General features: G+C 39.1%; 1 protein-coding gene across 2 annotated transcripts; it reads right to left on the bottom strand.

The window, feature by feature from the left end:
- Positions 1–1,138: 1,138 nt before the first annotated feature.
- On the bottom strand, positions 1,139–17,531 carry slc7a9 (solute carrier family 7 member 9). 2 transcript variants are annotated; one of them, XM_051943788.1, is made up of 13 exons: positions 14,665–17,531; positions 13,598–13,717; positions 11,993–12,140; positions 9,370–9,612; positions 8,807–8,932; positions 8,574–8,673; positions 5,851–5,895; positions 5,548–5,671; positions 5,184–5,287; positions 4,951–5,047; positions 4,653–4,802; positions 3,695–3,869; positions 1,139–3,086 (listed from the first exon to the last, which is right to left on the bottom strand). In XM_051943788.1, the coding sequence occupies exons 1-13, from the start codon at positions 14,887–14,889 to the stop codon at positions 3,025–3,027; spliced, it is 1,719 nt and encodes a 572-aa protein (XP_051799748.1). In that variant the 5' UTR covers positions 14,890–17,531; the 3' UTR covers positions 1,139–3,024. The 2 variants fall into 2 exon arrangements, with proteins under 2 accessions (XP_051799748.1, XP_022064460.2); XM_022208768.2 differs by lacking the exon at positions 14,665–17,531 and having other exon boundaries at positions 13,598–13,726.
- Between the last annotated feature and the right edge of the window lie 2 nt (positions 17,532–17,533).

Raw genomic sequence — 17,533 nt, 5'->3', positions numbered from 1 at the left:
TGGAGGCAGGGAATGCATTGGATAATGTTCTTCTGGGAAACCTTGGGTCCTGTTATCCATGTAGATGTTACTTTGACACGTAACACCTACCTAAGCATTGTTGCAGATCAAGTACACCCTTTCATGGAAACGGTATTCCCTGATGGCTGTGGCCTCTTTTCGTAGGATAATGCGGTGTGCCACAAAGAAAAAGCAGTTCAGGACTGGTTTGAGGAGCCCAACAACCGGCTTTAAGAGTTGACTTGGAAACCAAATTCCCCAGATAATCCAATTGAGCATCTGTGGGGTGTGCTGGACAAATAAGTCAGATCCATGAAGGTCCCACCTCGCAACTTACAGAACTTAAAAGATCTGCTGCCAACATCTTGGTGCCAGACACCACAACACACCTTCAGGGGTTTAGTGGAGTCCATGCCTTGACAGAGCAGGACTGTTTTGGTGGCAAAAGGGGGACCAACACAATATGAGGCAGGTGGTCGTGTTGTGCTTGATGGGTATGTATACTGTACATTAAAATGTCATGGGGACGCTTCATGTCTTTGTAGTCTAATATATTGATGTTGTACTGACATCTGGTGGACAATCCTTGGGAAAGGATGAAAACTCAATTTCTCATTATCATTTAGATATTATTAAATAAACAGCAAACATTTTACAGTGTTCCTCTAGTAAATAAATATATGGTGAAATTCATGCTGTATCAGAACTGTAGCTTAAAGCTGATTTTAATATTTAAAGCCAGTTTGTTGTGCCGTGAATAGCAAATTCTGTAATCCATGTAGTGCAAGTTGTTCGATCAACTGCTAATATCAAAACATCTGCAACCTGGGATTGCATAAAATTTGAGAGGTCTTGTAACACTCAACACAGTGAAAAAATGCTTTGTAACCGATGAAATAGTAATTTCTTTTGCATTACAACCGATTGGGGAAGAAAATTCAGCTCAGTTTTTACTTGATCAAACAGCAAATGATGTTGGAGACAGAAATCTTTCCCAGCAAAAACAGCATTCAGGCAAAAATAAATATATCTTATAATCACACGTCAGTGTTCACAATTTATACATTTAGACAGCATGACAGACAGCATCTGCAGTTTCTCAAATGATGAGGAAGGCACATTAGGGATATTTGCTGTAATCACAAACAGTTTATTTCCCATACACACTTCACACTGACCGAGATTAATATCTTTAATAAACAGAAACACAATGCAGCATCATTACTGCATAATCCAGGGGGCTAAAAAAAAAGCACTGTTACAAAATGCACAGGCATCATTAAAGAATCACTAATATTTTTGGTTCACATGAGGAGCAGCAACAACAATAACGACAACAAAAAATGCATTCCCACATCTTGTTACATGATCTTCCTCGCCTTTATGTGCTTCTTTCCTTCACACATTTAAAATGTTTACCATGTCCCTTTGCTCAAGTGCAGATTCATGCGTATCTAGATCTAACTGCAGCTCAACATCAAGTGATTTCCGGCAATCTTACAACATTCAGACGTGTTTGAAGTGATTGCTTAAGACAGGTGCTGGTGATGTCTACAAGTAAACTCCTTCCTCTGATCTTTAATATGTTGTAATTTCTCTCCTCTATCCCATAGAGGAGATGAGAAGTTTAATTTCTGAGCCCAGAATTTCAAATGATTTCATCTTATCTTGTTACAGAGGTTCGTGAACAAAGTGCATGCACTTTTACTTTTGTCATGCAGCTTTTCAACAGCAGTAAACTCTGAGTAAGCGTGCCAATGCAAAAGCATCAAAGCATACTTATTGGTATTACTTGGGCTTATTCCTATAGATTACAGGCACGAAAATAGAAAGGATTTTCCACAAATAACTTCTTTCAGAGCTTTAAAAAAAAAACTCACACAAATTGTACATCAAAATATGTGGCTTGATCGGGAATGGTGTGCACTGTCTTTTGGTAGTGATTAGTCATACAATTTTTGCAAAATTCATTTTTAAAAACTGTATTAAAAATCCACCGTGAAATGAGTGGGAAATCAGTTCTCAAACTGCCAAATTTTGGCTATCTTTGGACCTCTGTAGCTCTGGTACATTGATATACATTCTGGTACACTAGAAACTTTATTCAAAGTTGAAACAGCTCATGAAGCTTTGAATATTATTTGTTTAAATCTGTGTTTTGATATTTTTATTACAGCCAGGTCTTATGAATTTTTTTGGAAATCCAGAATTTTCTGCCAATTAGACTCTAAATTTTGACCAGAAGCATTTTGTAAAGTGCAGCTAACCTTGTCTCCTTCTCACAATTTCTCTTGTGGATGAACAATTTATAATTAAAATGTATAAATGTTGGTCTTCTTTCACCCAGTGTCAGTCACATTGCTGTTTTTGGTTTTCATAAATCACCTCAGAGCACAGAGTGTGCAAACCAAAACTGTGATTGACTCGTATTATATTAGAGCCCTAAAGTTTTGGTTGAAAATCAGATAAAGTTCGTCTCTCTGGCCTGCATCAAAATCTATATAATACACAGTATCTACATAAAAAGACATGAGCTTGTTCAAAATATGATTGTGCTTCACATGGTGAAAGGATTTTTTCAATATACCTTACAGTTTTGTTTTGGAGCTGTGAGCATTTGATTGAGGGACTAATCCTTAGTCTATCTTTGCTCCTCTCTGCTCTTCTCACTTTAAGCAGCCAGTGACTGATTGATACTGGACTACACTTTCAAAGTTAAAGCTCAAAGATGTTAAAAGGTTATGACCATGGTTCCTGAAACATGCTGCCTTCAAAAAAATAAAATTCACTTACATAAATTATACCTTATGTATAATTACAGTGGGATATATGACCAGCAAAAGCTTTTTGATATGTGCTTTGTAAAAAAAATAAAAAGAGAGAGAGAAAGAAAAGAAAAAGACAATTAAAAAAGTTATTATTATCATCATAAGTAGTAATATTTCTGTCTCACACTTTCCAAAACTGTGCAGGACATCTGTCACGAATGAGGACTCCAGTAGAAGCTGATCTCGTTGTCTCTTCTCATTCAATGTGATCAGGTGGACCTGCTTCCATTAGCAGCTGGAGATGCATAGTGATGGGCCCTGCAGGTCAGGCAGATTAACAGTAACAATAATAATAATAACTTCATTTATATAGCGCTTTCAAATCAATGTGCTTTACAAGGCAAGCAACAGATAAATTACAATAAAATGATAACTGATAAAAACAATGGCTGAGAATACACTATAACAACTATAAAACTTATAAAAACAATATGTAAGCAGACACAAGTTATGACTCTTATGCAGCAGAGAACAAGTGGGTCTTTGGCTTTGCTTTGAACACCTCTACTGAGCAAGCTTGCCTAATGTCAGACAGAAAAGCATTACCTAAAGATGGTGTGTGGAAATAAAAAGCCCATGCACCGACTGTCTTCTCTTTAACTCTAGAGACAGTCAGCAGACCTCGTCCCCTGGGATTTGGGACCACAAGCTCCTTTAATATGATGTCCCAGTGCCATTTAAAGCCTCATATGTTATCTTAAAATCAGCTCTAACATGAACTGGGAGCCAGTGGAGTGAGATAAACATCAACACTGCCTTTTATCTATTCTCCTTGGTCATCACAACATGATGCTTTTCAGTCATTTAAATGTCTACCTTTCATTACTTCAATTTCTGAATTTAAGAGAAACTCAGCTGAAACTTACTCATGAGTTTGTGTCCCCACTTGACTTTCCGGTAGACAAAAGGGTAGTAAAGGATGAGTCCACTGAAAATGAAGATAGTACAGTAGAGGTACTCCAGCTCTGGCTTATCAATGATGGGGGCGATGACGAGATAGCACGAGATCAAGACCATTAAGACTGGTATGACAATGGGCACCTTCAAGTGAGCACACAAAGGGCATTAGTTTTTCCATTTGCTGCTGATACACCTTGTCAAACTACTGTCACAACCTCATCTGAAATAAATAAAGCACTATCCCAACCATTTAACACAAATTCAGATCAAAATAGGACCCAGCAAATAGTAATGAGACAAACACAAGCCTAACATTGTTTTGTTTTTTTACAAAACTAAAAAAAAAACTACACACACACAAAATTTTAACCCACTCCCAACACTGGCAAGTACATTCAATGAAGTTCTGACATAGAGAGTTGAGCTTTTGCTTGGGCTCAGGTGGTCTGTCCAGATTAAGAATAAAATAAAATACAATATACTGAGATAAATTTCAGCAAGTGAATCTTACCCTGACAGTATATATATCGAGCATAAGTACAAGAACTCACAACTTTTAAAATGATGCAGTTTTTATGACTTCTGATGTCTGTGTGCGTTTCCATAACTTCCTGAGGGAGTCAGGTGCTGATTGATTTTTCATGGAATAACCCATTTCTGTTATTGAACAGTTCATAGCTTTACAGTTGACAACATTTTGCTACCTTATATATTAATAACACCTTTACTATATGACAAAATGACAACTGACTTCAAACAATCCCTGATGCACAACATCGTACCTTTGCTGTAGATTGAATGTGTGGTTTGATAGATGCATATTGCATTTTAGGTTAGCCAGTACACGTAGCATTGTAGCATAAAACCACTGACTCAAAATGCTAGAAGAGAGGAGCTGAAACATCCTCTATCCACAAGCCTCACCTTTACTGGTCTGTGGAGGTCCTTCCTGGTGAAACGCATGACTATGAGAGACAGCGCTGCCAGACCATAGAACACCCACTGAGCAAAGCTAAAGTAGTTTATGAGGGTGTTGATGTCTGCTGGAATAATATAGAAAACAGTGACAATACCCTAAAACAGAGAGAAACCAAAAAGGGAAATAACATGTTTACTAGAAAGGAAAAAAAGCACAGTGGAGAGTCTATCTATCTGAACATTCATGTGATAAGTCAGATGATGATGTAAGGTAACATTTAACAGGTAAATCTGTACAACTCACATTAAACAAGAGAGCAGGGGAAGGAGTGTAGCGCTTTACATTAATATAGGATATGATTTTCACTATGTGACCTTCTCTGGCAGCCACATAGGCCAGTCTACAGAAAGAGAAAAGCAAAACAATTTAATCACACTTTTATATCTTTAGTCTTGTTGTTCACATTCTCACTTTCACTTTCAATGTGTCCTCTAAATGCTGCATTTCATGTGTGATTTGACAGCTGTCTCTCTTACCTGCCAGCAGTGAAGCAGCTTCCATTGGCAGTGCCAAATGTGGAGAAGACAACAAAGAGAGGAATAATCCAAGCCACAGGGTAAAGGACTCTGTCTCCAAAAGTCTAAGGAGGCACAAACAAATCCTTCAGAAAAAAGCAAGGGCGTGGAATGAATGCACTGCTATTGATATTTATTTTAAAGTTCTCGGAAATAAACTAAAAAGTTTGCATATTGTATTCATATGTATAAACAATGACTGTGTCCTTTAGGAGAATTTTTTTTGTTAATTATTATCTAATGTAACACCACACTGAGAACACATTACAGGCTGATTCTAAATCTCAATGGAACTCTGCAATGAGAACATTTTTGCTCTTCTTACCACAGCAACAGCTTGAGACTGCAGCAGCTCAGTGGTGGTCATGACAGTGAAGTAAGAAACATTGACCAACACATAGCACACAGCAACCAAAGGGATCCCAATGATGATGGCCCGTGGTAAGTTCCTTGGATGAGTTGAACACATTTTTATTGGACATACATTCGACTTGATACAGTTTCCTCACAGTCTTTAAAAGAACACCCTGTTCTCGTGTAAACCATGTATGGACTTGTTAGATTTGCTACTTTGAATTTTATGACACCCATAATTATGACTGAGCTAAGTAAAAATCAAATTTTTTACCTGTATGGATCTTTTAACTCCTCTGTGATAAAATTCAGCTGATTCCTGGAGAAACAATGAAAGAGAAAAATAAGACATAATTCATGTGACCCAGAAAAGATCAAGTTTACTGACCTTGCTCTCTAAGAAATGAAGCAGGGATGCTGTTTGTGTGATATAGTTGTTTCATGGCAAAACTATTTAACATTTTGGAAATCAAATGAACTATTGTATGAACACGACAGTATATGGTTTCAGTATTAACAACTGGTCTGTGTTGAGCCCAGGTAATGAGGTTATTTTAAATTCACTGCAGGCATTGAACTGAATGAAGATTGTCTCAGCATGTTTCCTGTACTTTTTTCCATAAAACCTAAAATATTATTAAAGTTTTTAAATTAACATTGTAGAGCATTGTTTGTCTGCCTTTGCTTTTTTTAAAATTGAGTCACATCAAACATCAAACTTAACTTCTTCATATGTTGACGGACTTTTATCAAAAATGTCATTTGGTGCACTGGTTGTTTGACTGCCACACTTCTCACATTTTCTGACCTGAAGCCGTTAGTTGTTCAAATGTGGTACAGTGGAATGACTTTGCATTTTTTGAAGACATTCACAGTCGTCATATGAAGCACAATCAACAAAGTCCTACCAATTACAATTTATGATTAAGCAGATTAAAAATTATGTGAAGTTAAGTCAAACTTAAGGGTTAAATAAATTTAGCATAACTGTGTGCATTTATCTGACAAATTTCATTTAAATATTACTTGACTAATTTAAATGTTGATATCTGCCAGCAGTTGAGAGGAAAAACTGTTTGATGTTCACCCTGGACTTTGGCCGAGCAGAGCAGAGTCACATCTGCTGGATCTTCTATCTGTTTTATCTCACTGTTTTATTGTTTTATTTTTATTGTTTCTTATTGTTGATGATTATTTTACTGCAAAGCACTTTGGCTTGCCTTTTTAACTGTGCTATATAAATAACGCTGACACTGACATTGACATGAGATTTATTCAAACCAGTTTAACCTGAGTTTAGTAAATGTAAAAATGTAAATGTGACATTTCATTTCATTTCATTCCATTTCCTTTATGTGTACGAGTGTACTGACTCTCTGTAAGGGACCACTGTAAACCCTCTCAGCATCTGAGTAACTGACCTAGGAATTTATAAAGTATTTCAAACAAGCTTTCCTGTCTAATTGGTCCTATTGATATAAAGCCTGTGATGGCACAGTGGTGCAGGTCAGTACTTTCGTTGGAACCTGCTGATCAACTGTGAACTCCACAGCTCTCTGTGCTTGTGTGGGTTTTCTCCGAGTGCTCTGGCTTCCTCCCGCAGTCCAAAAAGTTAACTTGTGATTTAAAATTAGGCAAAGGTGTGACTGTGAATATGCATAGTTGCCTGTTAGCCTTGGAATAGAATGTGCTGGTGACTGGTCCATGGTGTTTTTGCCCAGTTTGAGCTGCAACCGTCTGCAGGACAAAAGTGGGCATAGCTAATACATGGTTAGAATGGTAGAATGGTTATATCCTAACACTTGCACCTGCTGCAGGGTTTCAAACAAAAACTGATCACTCACATAGGACTTTCTTTCAGGTCCTCTGAGAAGACGTATGTGCCCTTCCAAATTGTCCTTACAAAATATAAAGTCAAAAACCGCAGTCTGGCTACAACGCTCTGCCACCAGGAGGTGGAGATGGATGGAGGCCACCTAAAAACTCCAAAAGATGGTCACAGCACAGAGCATCTAGGCAACATTGCGTAAATCCCAGTGTTTCAGTGTAGACACAGACATAAGTAAGGATGTGACTTGTAGCCACTGAGAATGGTAATTAAATGCTACACTGGGTGGTGGCTGACTTCATCTGCAAGTGCTCTGCAAAATGCCACAGATAGATTTTCCAGGTAAGGATAGACTCAGAAAAGCCAGTAAAACAAATTAACATTCAACCAACATGTCCTTCCAGTCCAGACGAAGGTGGGGCAATGGACCATGGTTATACAGGCAGAGGGATGGTACGACACTGCTTGTCATCCTATTTACTTCAGCAGAAGGAACCTGGACTGTTTCTGGATTTTTGAAAGTGGATGACTGAAAATCTGCAATCCAGACAATTAAATCATCCCTGTACACATCAGAATCACACAAGAATGCACACGACCTGCAGGAAAAACTGTGTTTAAACCTGAAATCAATACTGTTGTCACCATTACTAACCCCACTCTGGTGCCAGACATTTGGACTCCAAGGGCATGGCATGTGCTCTGAGAGCATTTCGCTTCCCTGGTTAATGATAACATTGTCTTAGGTTTGACTCCAGAGAGGGAAGGAGGTTAGAGAGTAGCTGTCTGAAAGCTGGGCTGTTTGATTGTTGGTTACTTTCTGGAAAATCATTTTTTACAAGCCAGTATAGCTATAAATGACTCGTTATATCATCTGAGAGGGTACATTTACAGTGTATTACTTTAAAGGAGGGTTTGGAAGCCGAGTGGCCTAACCTACTTTTTGTTGTTTTTGAGAAAAATGGGTTCAAACTTTTATGTTTTCAAGGGTGGTCTAACATTCAAAGCGCTACTGTAACACTATATCTAGGTTGTGTGTTACTTTGCCACGAAAATCATTGCCACTAAAATGCAGGCCATAAAATATTACAGAAATTATATAAAAGTCAGTTTGGATTTTTTGTGAGTTAAACTGTAACAAGTCAAAGGATATTATGGTTAACTGTTACCATCCATCATAAGCCCAGAGCCCATTATAAAATGCAAGTCCAATTGCTCCAAAAGACGGTGCTGCGCCATCAAAGGTATTTGACAAATTCTGAGTGTTTCCTGGACACAAATACACAATAATGCACAAATAAATATTGTTCGTTACTATTAAATATCAGACAACATTATATTTATGGGCATATATTTTAAAGGCAGAAGTGTAAATCAAAGACTTAAGTACAAGAGGACCCACCTTGTGCCACCAGAACGATGCCAGCTACCACTATGATGACAATGATTAAGAGTTTGGCTGCAGTAAAGAAGTTCTGCACGTAGCGTGCCAGTTTGACACTCAAACAGTTGATACCAACAATTAGAACTGTGGAGAAAACAAGGAAAGAAGTTATATACATTCTGACATGAGCATTTGAAATTAAATGTCATTCAAATGAAAGATACTATCTATAATAGTTTTATTAGTGTTAACTTTTGACAGTATCACATAATAGTAGATTTGCTTCTTTTCCTGTGAACACCAAAGCTGTCTGACAAGTCAGTTATAAACTCTGCATCTTTTAGCAGGTTAACTGTCTTTCTTTCTACAGTTAGCAGCAAGTAAGTCGATACTCTGAAATGAGTCATTATACCATTTTTAAATGGCTAACTAGTTAGAAAAGCCCTTTGTGTCTGTAGATTTTTAATTAGCTACTTATACTTTAACACAGTAATGATGGTGTATGCAGTTTTAATACAGAATACATCACTATATAGCATACTTATGCATGTGCAGCTTACTGTTTTTAAGCCTGAACTTACAAATAGCTGCTGCTGCAAGACACTTGGTAACAACAGGGGGAGGAGTGCAGCCGGAGTAGAAAGGAGTGGAGGCATATTCTGCAAAGCTCAGTGTGATGATCGCGAATGAGGAGGGCTTCAGCACCATTACAGTGGTCCAGGAGTAGAGGTAGGCTAAAATTGGGCCAAAGGCCTCCATGAGATAGTAATACTCAGCCCCTGATTTAGTGATCATGGTGCCCAGTTCAGCGTAGCACAGTGCTCCTGTGTGACCACAAAGAGAGAGGAAGACAAATTAATATCGTTTTTGGGTGGTTCAAGAAAAAGTTCTCAACATTTTAGTGAGAACAAACACTCTCAAAGTCAATCTGTTCATTCATTATCCTAAAGCATAACAATTCAACCCCAATGAAGTGGACTTTAGGACTGCAGGGTGACTAATGGTGACGATTTAGTCAAATGAAAAATCTAGAACAATTTTCGCACTTGATTGTTGCTTTTATAGAGAATGAAATACATCTGTGTCATGCTTTGATGATTGAAACAGATCTCCAAAGTATTTGAAATAAACAATTCCACTTTGAAAAATAATCTACAAGTGCCCTACATTTCAGACAACTGTCAATTTGTCTAGGACTTGCTGGCTCAGCAAATTCAGCTCAAGAACAGGCAAGCTGATGTAAAGAGAGGTCTCCAAGAGCTCATTAAATTGTGCAAATGTTGGTATCAAAGTTCATGTCATCAGGGCTCCCTCCTCACCCCCGTCCTTCCCATCTGACATCCCCAAATACCCCTTTTCCCCATCTGTTTCCTCCCTCTCATGCTCCTCTCCCCCTCTCCTGTTCCTCTGCCCTGTCTGTCTTGCCTGTCTCCCATCCGCTTCTCTGCCCTGTATCTCCCCCTACAGCTCGGTGCCTGAGTGGAGTCTAGCTTCCCAGCTGACTCCACTCAGGCAATCAACCACCTCCACGGCTCCCGGACAGGTGACGATCATCACACTAATGACTCACCTCAACAATAAGAACCGGCTCATCCTTCCACTCCCTGCCAGATTGTTGAACAAGAACCACGCAGTTCAGTTTGCTCTCTAGCCTCTCACAAAATCGGTTTGAGTTCCTGCCTTGTTTTCTCACGTTGTTTTCTCCTGCCTCCACACAGTTTAGCTGTCCGGGATCCCCGCCATCCTCCTTCCCCTCCGGCTCTCCCCAGACCAGTCTTCACCGGTTTCCCCTGCCTGGACCCCCACTCCTGCCTGACCCCCACTCCTGCTTGGACCCCTTCTGCCCCTGCCTGGACCCCCTGTTTCTGGCCAAAACCCTCCCACTACACCAGCCGCTCCTTCACCCTGGATTTCCCCCCACCGTGCCATTATTCACCCCCCAACAATAAATCACTTTCATTCAGCCAGCCTTGGTAGTGTGGCTTTCTGCTCGGGTCCAACCAGCTCAGTTCGTGACACGTCTTCATAAATCAAGAAACATGCACGCATCTGACCTGCATCAGAAACATGCCATGAAAAGCCTTTATTGTCCAAAAAGATCATTGCAGCAAAACTGCAGTTCACTGCCAATGAACATATTGTGTATGCAAAGGAGCTCTTAGAATAATGTATGAAGTATGTATCATACCAAAAAGTCTGTAAGGGTAATGTGAGGTCATCTGTCTGAAAGTTGAATTTGAAGAACCAGAAGAGTTTCTTTCAGCAGGAGAATGATTTGAAGCACATTAGCAGACCAAGGAAAGGCTCAAAGGGAAGAAATGGAGCTCTATGATATGGAAGCCCACTGAAATGTAGTCAGAGGGTTTGAAATGGCCTGTACATGCAGGAAAATCTTTAGGTATCTTGCTACTGAGGGGCTTTTGCATGGAAGTGATCAAAAAATTCAGCAAGCTGCTGTCATAGACTGGTGGACAATTATGCAAAATGCCTGCAAGGATTTATTCCTGCTTAAGTCTGCTTAAGGGGGCAATACATTTCAGAGGCCACCAAAGAATGTAGATGATCAAAGGTTTTGCTTTTCTAAATATTTAAAATTATAATAAGAAAAATAATAATTTTCTCAAAAATATTTAATAACACGTGATTCAGATGCTTGCCAAGATAGGGGCAGAAGAGAGGCAATCAAGGCATTGCATTGTATTGCCAACTCCATGGTCAGAGGCTCAGTTGTGAAATCAGTCAAGACTAATTAGTGTGTGGAAACATTACATGAGAATGGAACAGAAAGTCCTGAAGGTCTTCTCTGCTCTTTGCACATATTTGGTGATTGTGATGTTCTTTAGACTTTTTTAAGTGCATTTTCTAATTGAATCCTTTCACCTCCAAGGCAGCTGGGGCCTCTTGGAGATTCGCTGATTTCTAAAAGACCAGACATGTTTTATATAATCAGCCTCTTGTGTCCTGTAGTGTGTGACCATCACTGAACCAATTTCTACATCCTTATTAACAAAGAAAAGCCGAGTCCTACTACTCCTACAGTAGAGCTGCCACAAAGCCCAACAAATAAGGTTTAGTTGACATCAGCTGCTTTTTAACTTTTTTTGTCCACCATCATTCACATATGCACATGAAGGAGGAAGAATATTGAACCACACCACCAAAAGTCAATTAAAAGTGATGAATTGGTTGGAATGGTGATCTCACCCATTGTGGCCAACACGCCACAGGCAGCCCAGATTAAGAGACAGGGTCCTACAGCTCCAGAATACAGCAGAACAGACTTTGGAGAAATGAAGATGCCTGAACCGATCATCGTTCCCACAATCAGACAAATGCCGCTCACCAGACCAACCTGAGTGAGAAAAATATGATATTTCAGTGTGGTAATGCAATGAAGTCACCAAATATCACGTTATTATATTGTTCAGTCTCTGTGTCTTCGCCAGTCAGTTGTGAAATTGAATTGCTGATGGGCCATGTGCCACATGCCATGTATCAGCTTTAATTTCTGCTGATGAAGGTTAGAATGACTTGAATTGGGCATGCCAGTGACCTGATCTCAATTTCATGAGACTTGAAGATTAGATAAAGAGATGACGAAGCAAGAAAGTAAGAGTCTCATGCTGAGGTGCCAACTGGAGGCAGACAATGTAGCAATCAAAACAACACTCAGAGCTTACTAATAGGTTCGATCAGTTTAATCACTACACCTTGGCATAAATAAATACTTAATGTCCAAGGTATGATTCTTTTATTATTAGATCATTTACATCATTTTCTATTTTTAAATATCAACTGATTCCTGTTTCATTGCACAATTATGTACACTGGTGTACTTCTTCCAAGGTTGGTGGTATCATTAGTTGAATGATTCACACCTTTGGCCCAGACTGAAGTATAATAAAATGAATTTCCATAAATTTTCCATGGTACTTAGATGGATGAACACATTGATTTTTCTCGAGAACCACACTGAGGTTGACACTTGTTTTCCATGAACAAATTTTAGAAATGACTTCAAGGATTTCAGTGAAATTTGGTACATAGAGTAGATCTACTCCATCAGTATGATGTACCCAGACTGGTCATCGTTTTCACTTATCCAGTGAATCATTCAAACCTACATCATGAACTTGGCACAAAATTACAGACAAACATTTGTGGTCATTTTTTTATTTGTCCATAAAAATGCGTTGGACAAAGCTTTGATTTATGGACAAACAAAATTATTAATATCTCCATCCATCTCAGTCCAGCAACATTTCATGTGTCGTGCTGGTTTGTATTTCAGCACTGGTATTGTGAACATGTTAGCAAGTTGAAAATAGCTTTTAGCTGAAACCCCAGTTGCACATAAGTTTGACCCTACAGAGGTGTTAGCATGGCTATAGACGCTTTGTCATGTGATTCCTGCTCATTTACTCATTTAAGTGGAATCAAAGCTTTAGAGGAATACAGATTCATCCAAATGCTGACCTCTATTTTTCAGATAACCTGATATATAATTAATTATTAGGGAGAAGTAAGCAGTGCCAGTAGTTTAGAAAAATTATCAGAATAATGCTGTTTCATCCAGTGAAACTTTTTCATGCCCCCTAAATTTACTTTGGAGCTTAGGGAGCTTATTGGACCTGGACAGCAGCGCAGAGTAGATGACTGTGGATTTAATATGTAGAGACACTCACTGTGGTACTGCCTGGTACTAAGTTCCAGCAAAAAGGTACAAATGACGGGATTCTGCAGTGTGAACATCTAATGAGAGTCGTTCTCAGGAACCCACACACACATGACAGACAGGCAAACACTCACTTCTTTTTGGAGCACCGTGTCCTTAGCATTCTTCGTGCCATTGGTGTGTTCAGTGTGGTCGGTGGAGCCATTCTGTGACTCCTTCCTCTTCCTGATGCTGCCTTTGTCCATTTTAAACTGCTGGTGCATTAGAAATCACAAAAATGTGCACAGATTTTACCAGTTATGTTAACTCTGTCATCAAGGTCATCTTAGTTATCCTATCAATGATTATCATGTCATATGCTTGACAAGATAAGGTTTACAGGGAGGATTTCTCCTGGTGCCAGCAGTAAAAGTATTTTGTTTCATGTGGCTAAACAATAAAACACACACGAGTGAAAAAAAACTCAAGAAAATTCACCTGGCAAAACATTTATTTACATTGTTGATCCTGTGATCATACCGATTTTTCACTCTAAATCACACTGATCTGGATCTGCAGCACAGATTGCAACTTTTCACTTCACTGTAAGAGGACCACCATTAATTCAAGGAATTCATTGTTCATTTATTATTAAAATGCACTAGGCTGTTTACTTTCCAGTACATGTTCTAATGGGGTATCGTATAACCTGTGCAGTATCATATTTGTAATTTGTATAAATAATTTGTAAGTCTCTAAATGCACATTACATGTAGTGAGTGTCAATATTATTATGTTGTATGTTAGTGCTACAAGATGCTGGGCTAGTGGTGCATTTACTGCAGCAGAGTAGCAGACTAGTTTTTGCATTTTCAGCAATGATCACTTCAGAATGTAATCCTGTCTTTGACTTTGTCAGTCTGTAGTCATTATACCTGTTTAAATGACTTACAACTGGAAACACCTTAGAATTGTGAAACCCTTTTCCAGGCAAAACAGGTTGAAGGTGAGCCAAACATTAAGGCAGAAAGTAGGAGAAAAAGGGATGTTAGCCACATTTATTCCTATTGACAATGTTTAACTTCAAATTGTTGTGTTAATCTGTAACAAACATCAGAACTTTCCGACTTATTCTCCCCCCCCCCCCCCCCCCCAAAAAAAAAAAAAAAAACTGGAAGAAAAACTTCTTGAATGCATCATTTCAACCAAATATTTTACTTACATGCTGCTTGGAGTAAAACAATCTCAGTGACGCTCCATGAAAGTTGAAAGCAGCTATTTTACAATCCCAGGAGCAGTGATGTGAACCCTTCAAATGATGGTAAACCAGGTTGAGTGAAGGAGTGCAGGAATGTCTGATGCAAATAAAAACCTCTGCCTCCCTGAGACTGAGCCCGCACTGTTGGTGGGAGGTTCCCACATCTGATTGGACATTCTGGAAAGTCATGAATGAAAGGGGGGACGGGTTAAAGCGAGAAGGTAGAGAGCCTGGCAAAGCTTCGGGTTAATGAAATCCACTGACCAGAGCTCAGGCTGGAAGTGTTCAAGAAAAGAAGTGAAAAAAAATGAAGAATGTTTTGGGCTGATGCTATTTGCCTTATTTTTTATTATTCATACCATATCAACAAAATAACATAAATTGTTTTTACTGTATGAGAAAACAGTAATTGAGACTGACATTTTAATGACAAGAAACGCATGTGATAAATGTTGCATTTTGTTATATTTGTTGCTCATGTAGCCATCCAGCAGTCCCATGAGGAAGTAACAAAATATCAGATTTTTTAAACACAGAAACCTTTCAAACACCTCCTCTGTGAGCTCACCAAGCCTGACTTCCTGTACAATGCCCCTTTGATAAGGATATACGACACCCCTGCAGTTGTGTGCTTGTACATGTGTGTGTTTGTGAGTAACATTCCCTTTCTGCTCTGCCCCGTCTTTTCCCTTTTGTCTCTTGTTAGCAGACGTTTCTGCCTGTCAGAGAACTTGCTATCACACTGTGATATTATCCTTAGTTTCTGAGCACACATTTATTACCATTGTCCTGACAGATTTCTTTAAATACTTCAGCGGTAAAAGTCGAGCCTCTGCTTTGTTGAACCAGGCATCCCTTTGATTACATGTGTCTCAGCTAAAATGAGAAAGGCAAGCTAATTATGAGAGGAATTTGCGGGACGTAGCGAAGAAACCTGAGTGTATGTGCATTTGTGAATTAATGTCTATGGTTTTCAAGCTCAGGCAGTGATATATATGCAAGTAGTGTTTCATCTTCAATTAAATTTCTTTAGTTTCAAAGCTAAGAATATCTTCAATAACACAGTCAAATGAAAGGTGAATTTTTTTTTGCATGTCCAAAATGCAGCATGGTATTTTCTAAATGGTCGACATAGATCTCAAAAGTGGCATCTTCAACACAATGATACGTTACATGCAAGAAAAAATAACGATTGATTTCTATGGCCGACTTCCCCTTGCGACTGCAGCTCTTAAAGCACTTGCTGAAATACAAAGGCAATTTTTTTATAAAGCTTCTAGGAGAATTTGACCTATTGTCGCATAATCTGCTAACACAAGAACACATTGACATATGAACTCAGTCACCCAAGAATAGGGACTTATTCCCAAGGTCTCAGACATGTTCAGGGGGGCTTAGACCTGACTGAGTGCATTTACAGCAACAAAAAGCAGTCTTGCTAAGCCAGTGTTAGAAAATATTCTGCAAATAAAAAAGGGAGGGGTGAACAATATTTGAAAAAGCAAGTCTGATTGTATTTATTATTTAGGTGACCTCTCAGCTTAACAGATTTGCAGACACCTGAATCTGTGAATGTCATACTATCAGTCATTCATTAACATAAGGTTGAATCACTAGAAAGCACAAACACTAAGAGTTCGAAGTCAGTGTTTGGAGTGGTTGTACTGCACATAATTACTAAACTCAAATGATTGAGTGGACATCATTTTGAATTTTGCAAGACATATAATGATGACATGCAAAAGTTTCATGGCTTATTTTGCTCAAAATATAACATATGCTCCTTATATACATGCAGCCTTGGTGAACAAAAGACATTAACCCAAAACAGGAGTAACATTGCCATGGCCAGGCATGCTTGGCCTGCAACAGAAGGTGATTCTTCCATCTTGGGGCAGGCACGAGGTGGAACATTTTCATGAATGGCCCCCTCATCAGTGTCCACCATTGCAGTGTATGATCCAGCAACTGCGACCACAACATTACCTCTAAGTGTACCAAAACAACAACAAATAGCAGTTACTGGACATAGTAGGCTCTGCGAAGCTGTTTTTCAGGGCCGCTCAGACGTACCTACTGTGGCTTAGGTTGTTTTTTTCTTCCCAAATACGCCTTTGGAAGAAGTTCAACAGGAGTGGATTTTGCAGTCAGAACATGCAGCAAGGTCCAGGTGGCCCGAGATGGCAAGTTCAAGCAGCAGAATAAGGTCTCATGTTTAGGTGAGGTTTCCCAGCAGAACATTGGACTGTAACATGATGATAACTGTCAAATACTTTACCTGTCAGCAGTTTAAATGTTGTAGCTGATCAGTTAAAATAAATATTAGTCACCTCTCTGTTACTTCATTGCCTGTAGGGATTTTGAGATCTTCCGATTGATCTAAACACATACCTCCATTATCTATACACTGCTTAATCCTCATAAGGGTTGCAGAAGGACTGGAGTCTATCCCAGCTGACTTAAGGTGAAGGCACGGGACACCCTGGACAGGTCACTAGTCTATCGCAGGGCTACAAACAAGTACACTCACATTCACACCTACAGACATTTTAGAAATATCAGTTAACCTCATCATGGTTTGCACTGTGGGAGGAGAAAACCCACGCTTGCACTGGGAGAACATGCAAACTCCATGCAGAAAGGTGCCAGGCTCAGGCCGGGACTCAAACTGGGGATCTGTTGTAGGCGACAGTGCTAACCACTGACCCACTTTGCAGCCCTTGACCTAGCTTGTTGTGCAAACTATTATGAGGACTAGATGCTGAGAAAAACACAGTAGGTCAATAAAAAAGCTACACAATGAACTACACAACAGAAAATTAAAAGAAATTGT

Source organism: Acanthochromis polyacanthus, chromosome 2 (assembly GCF_021347895.1).
Source record: "Acanthochromis polyacanthus isolate Apoly-LR-REF ecotype Palm Island chromosome 2, KAUST_Apoly_ChrSc, whole genome shotgun sequence".
NCBI lineage: Eukaryota > Metazoa > Chordata > Actinopteri > Pomacentridae > Acanthochromis > Acanthochromis polyacanthus.
This window is presented reverse-complemented; position numbering and strand designations above follow the sequence as displayed.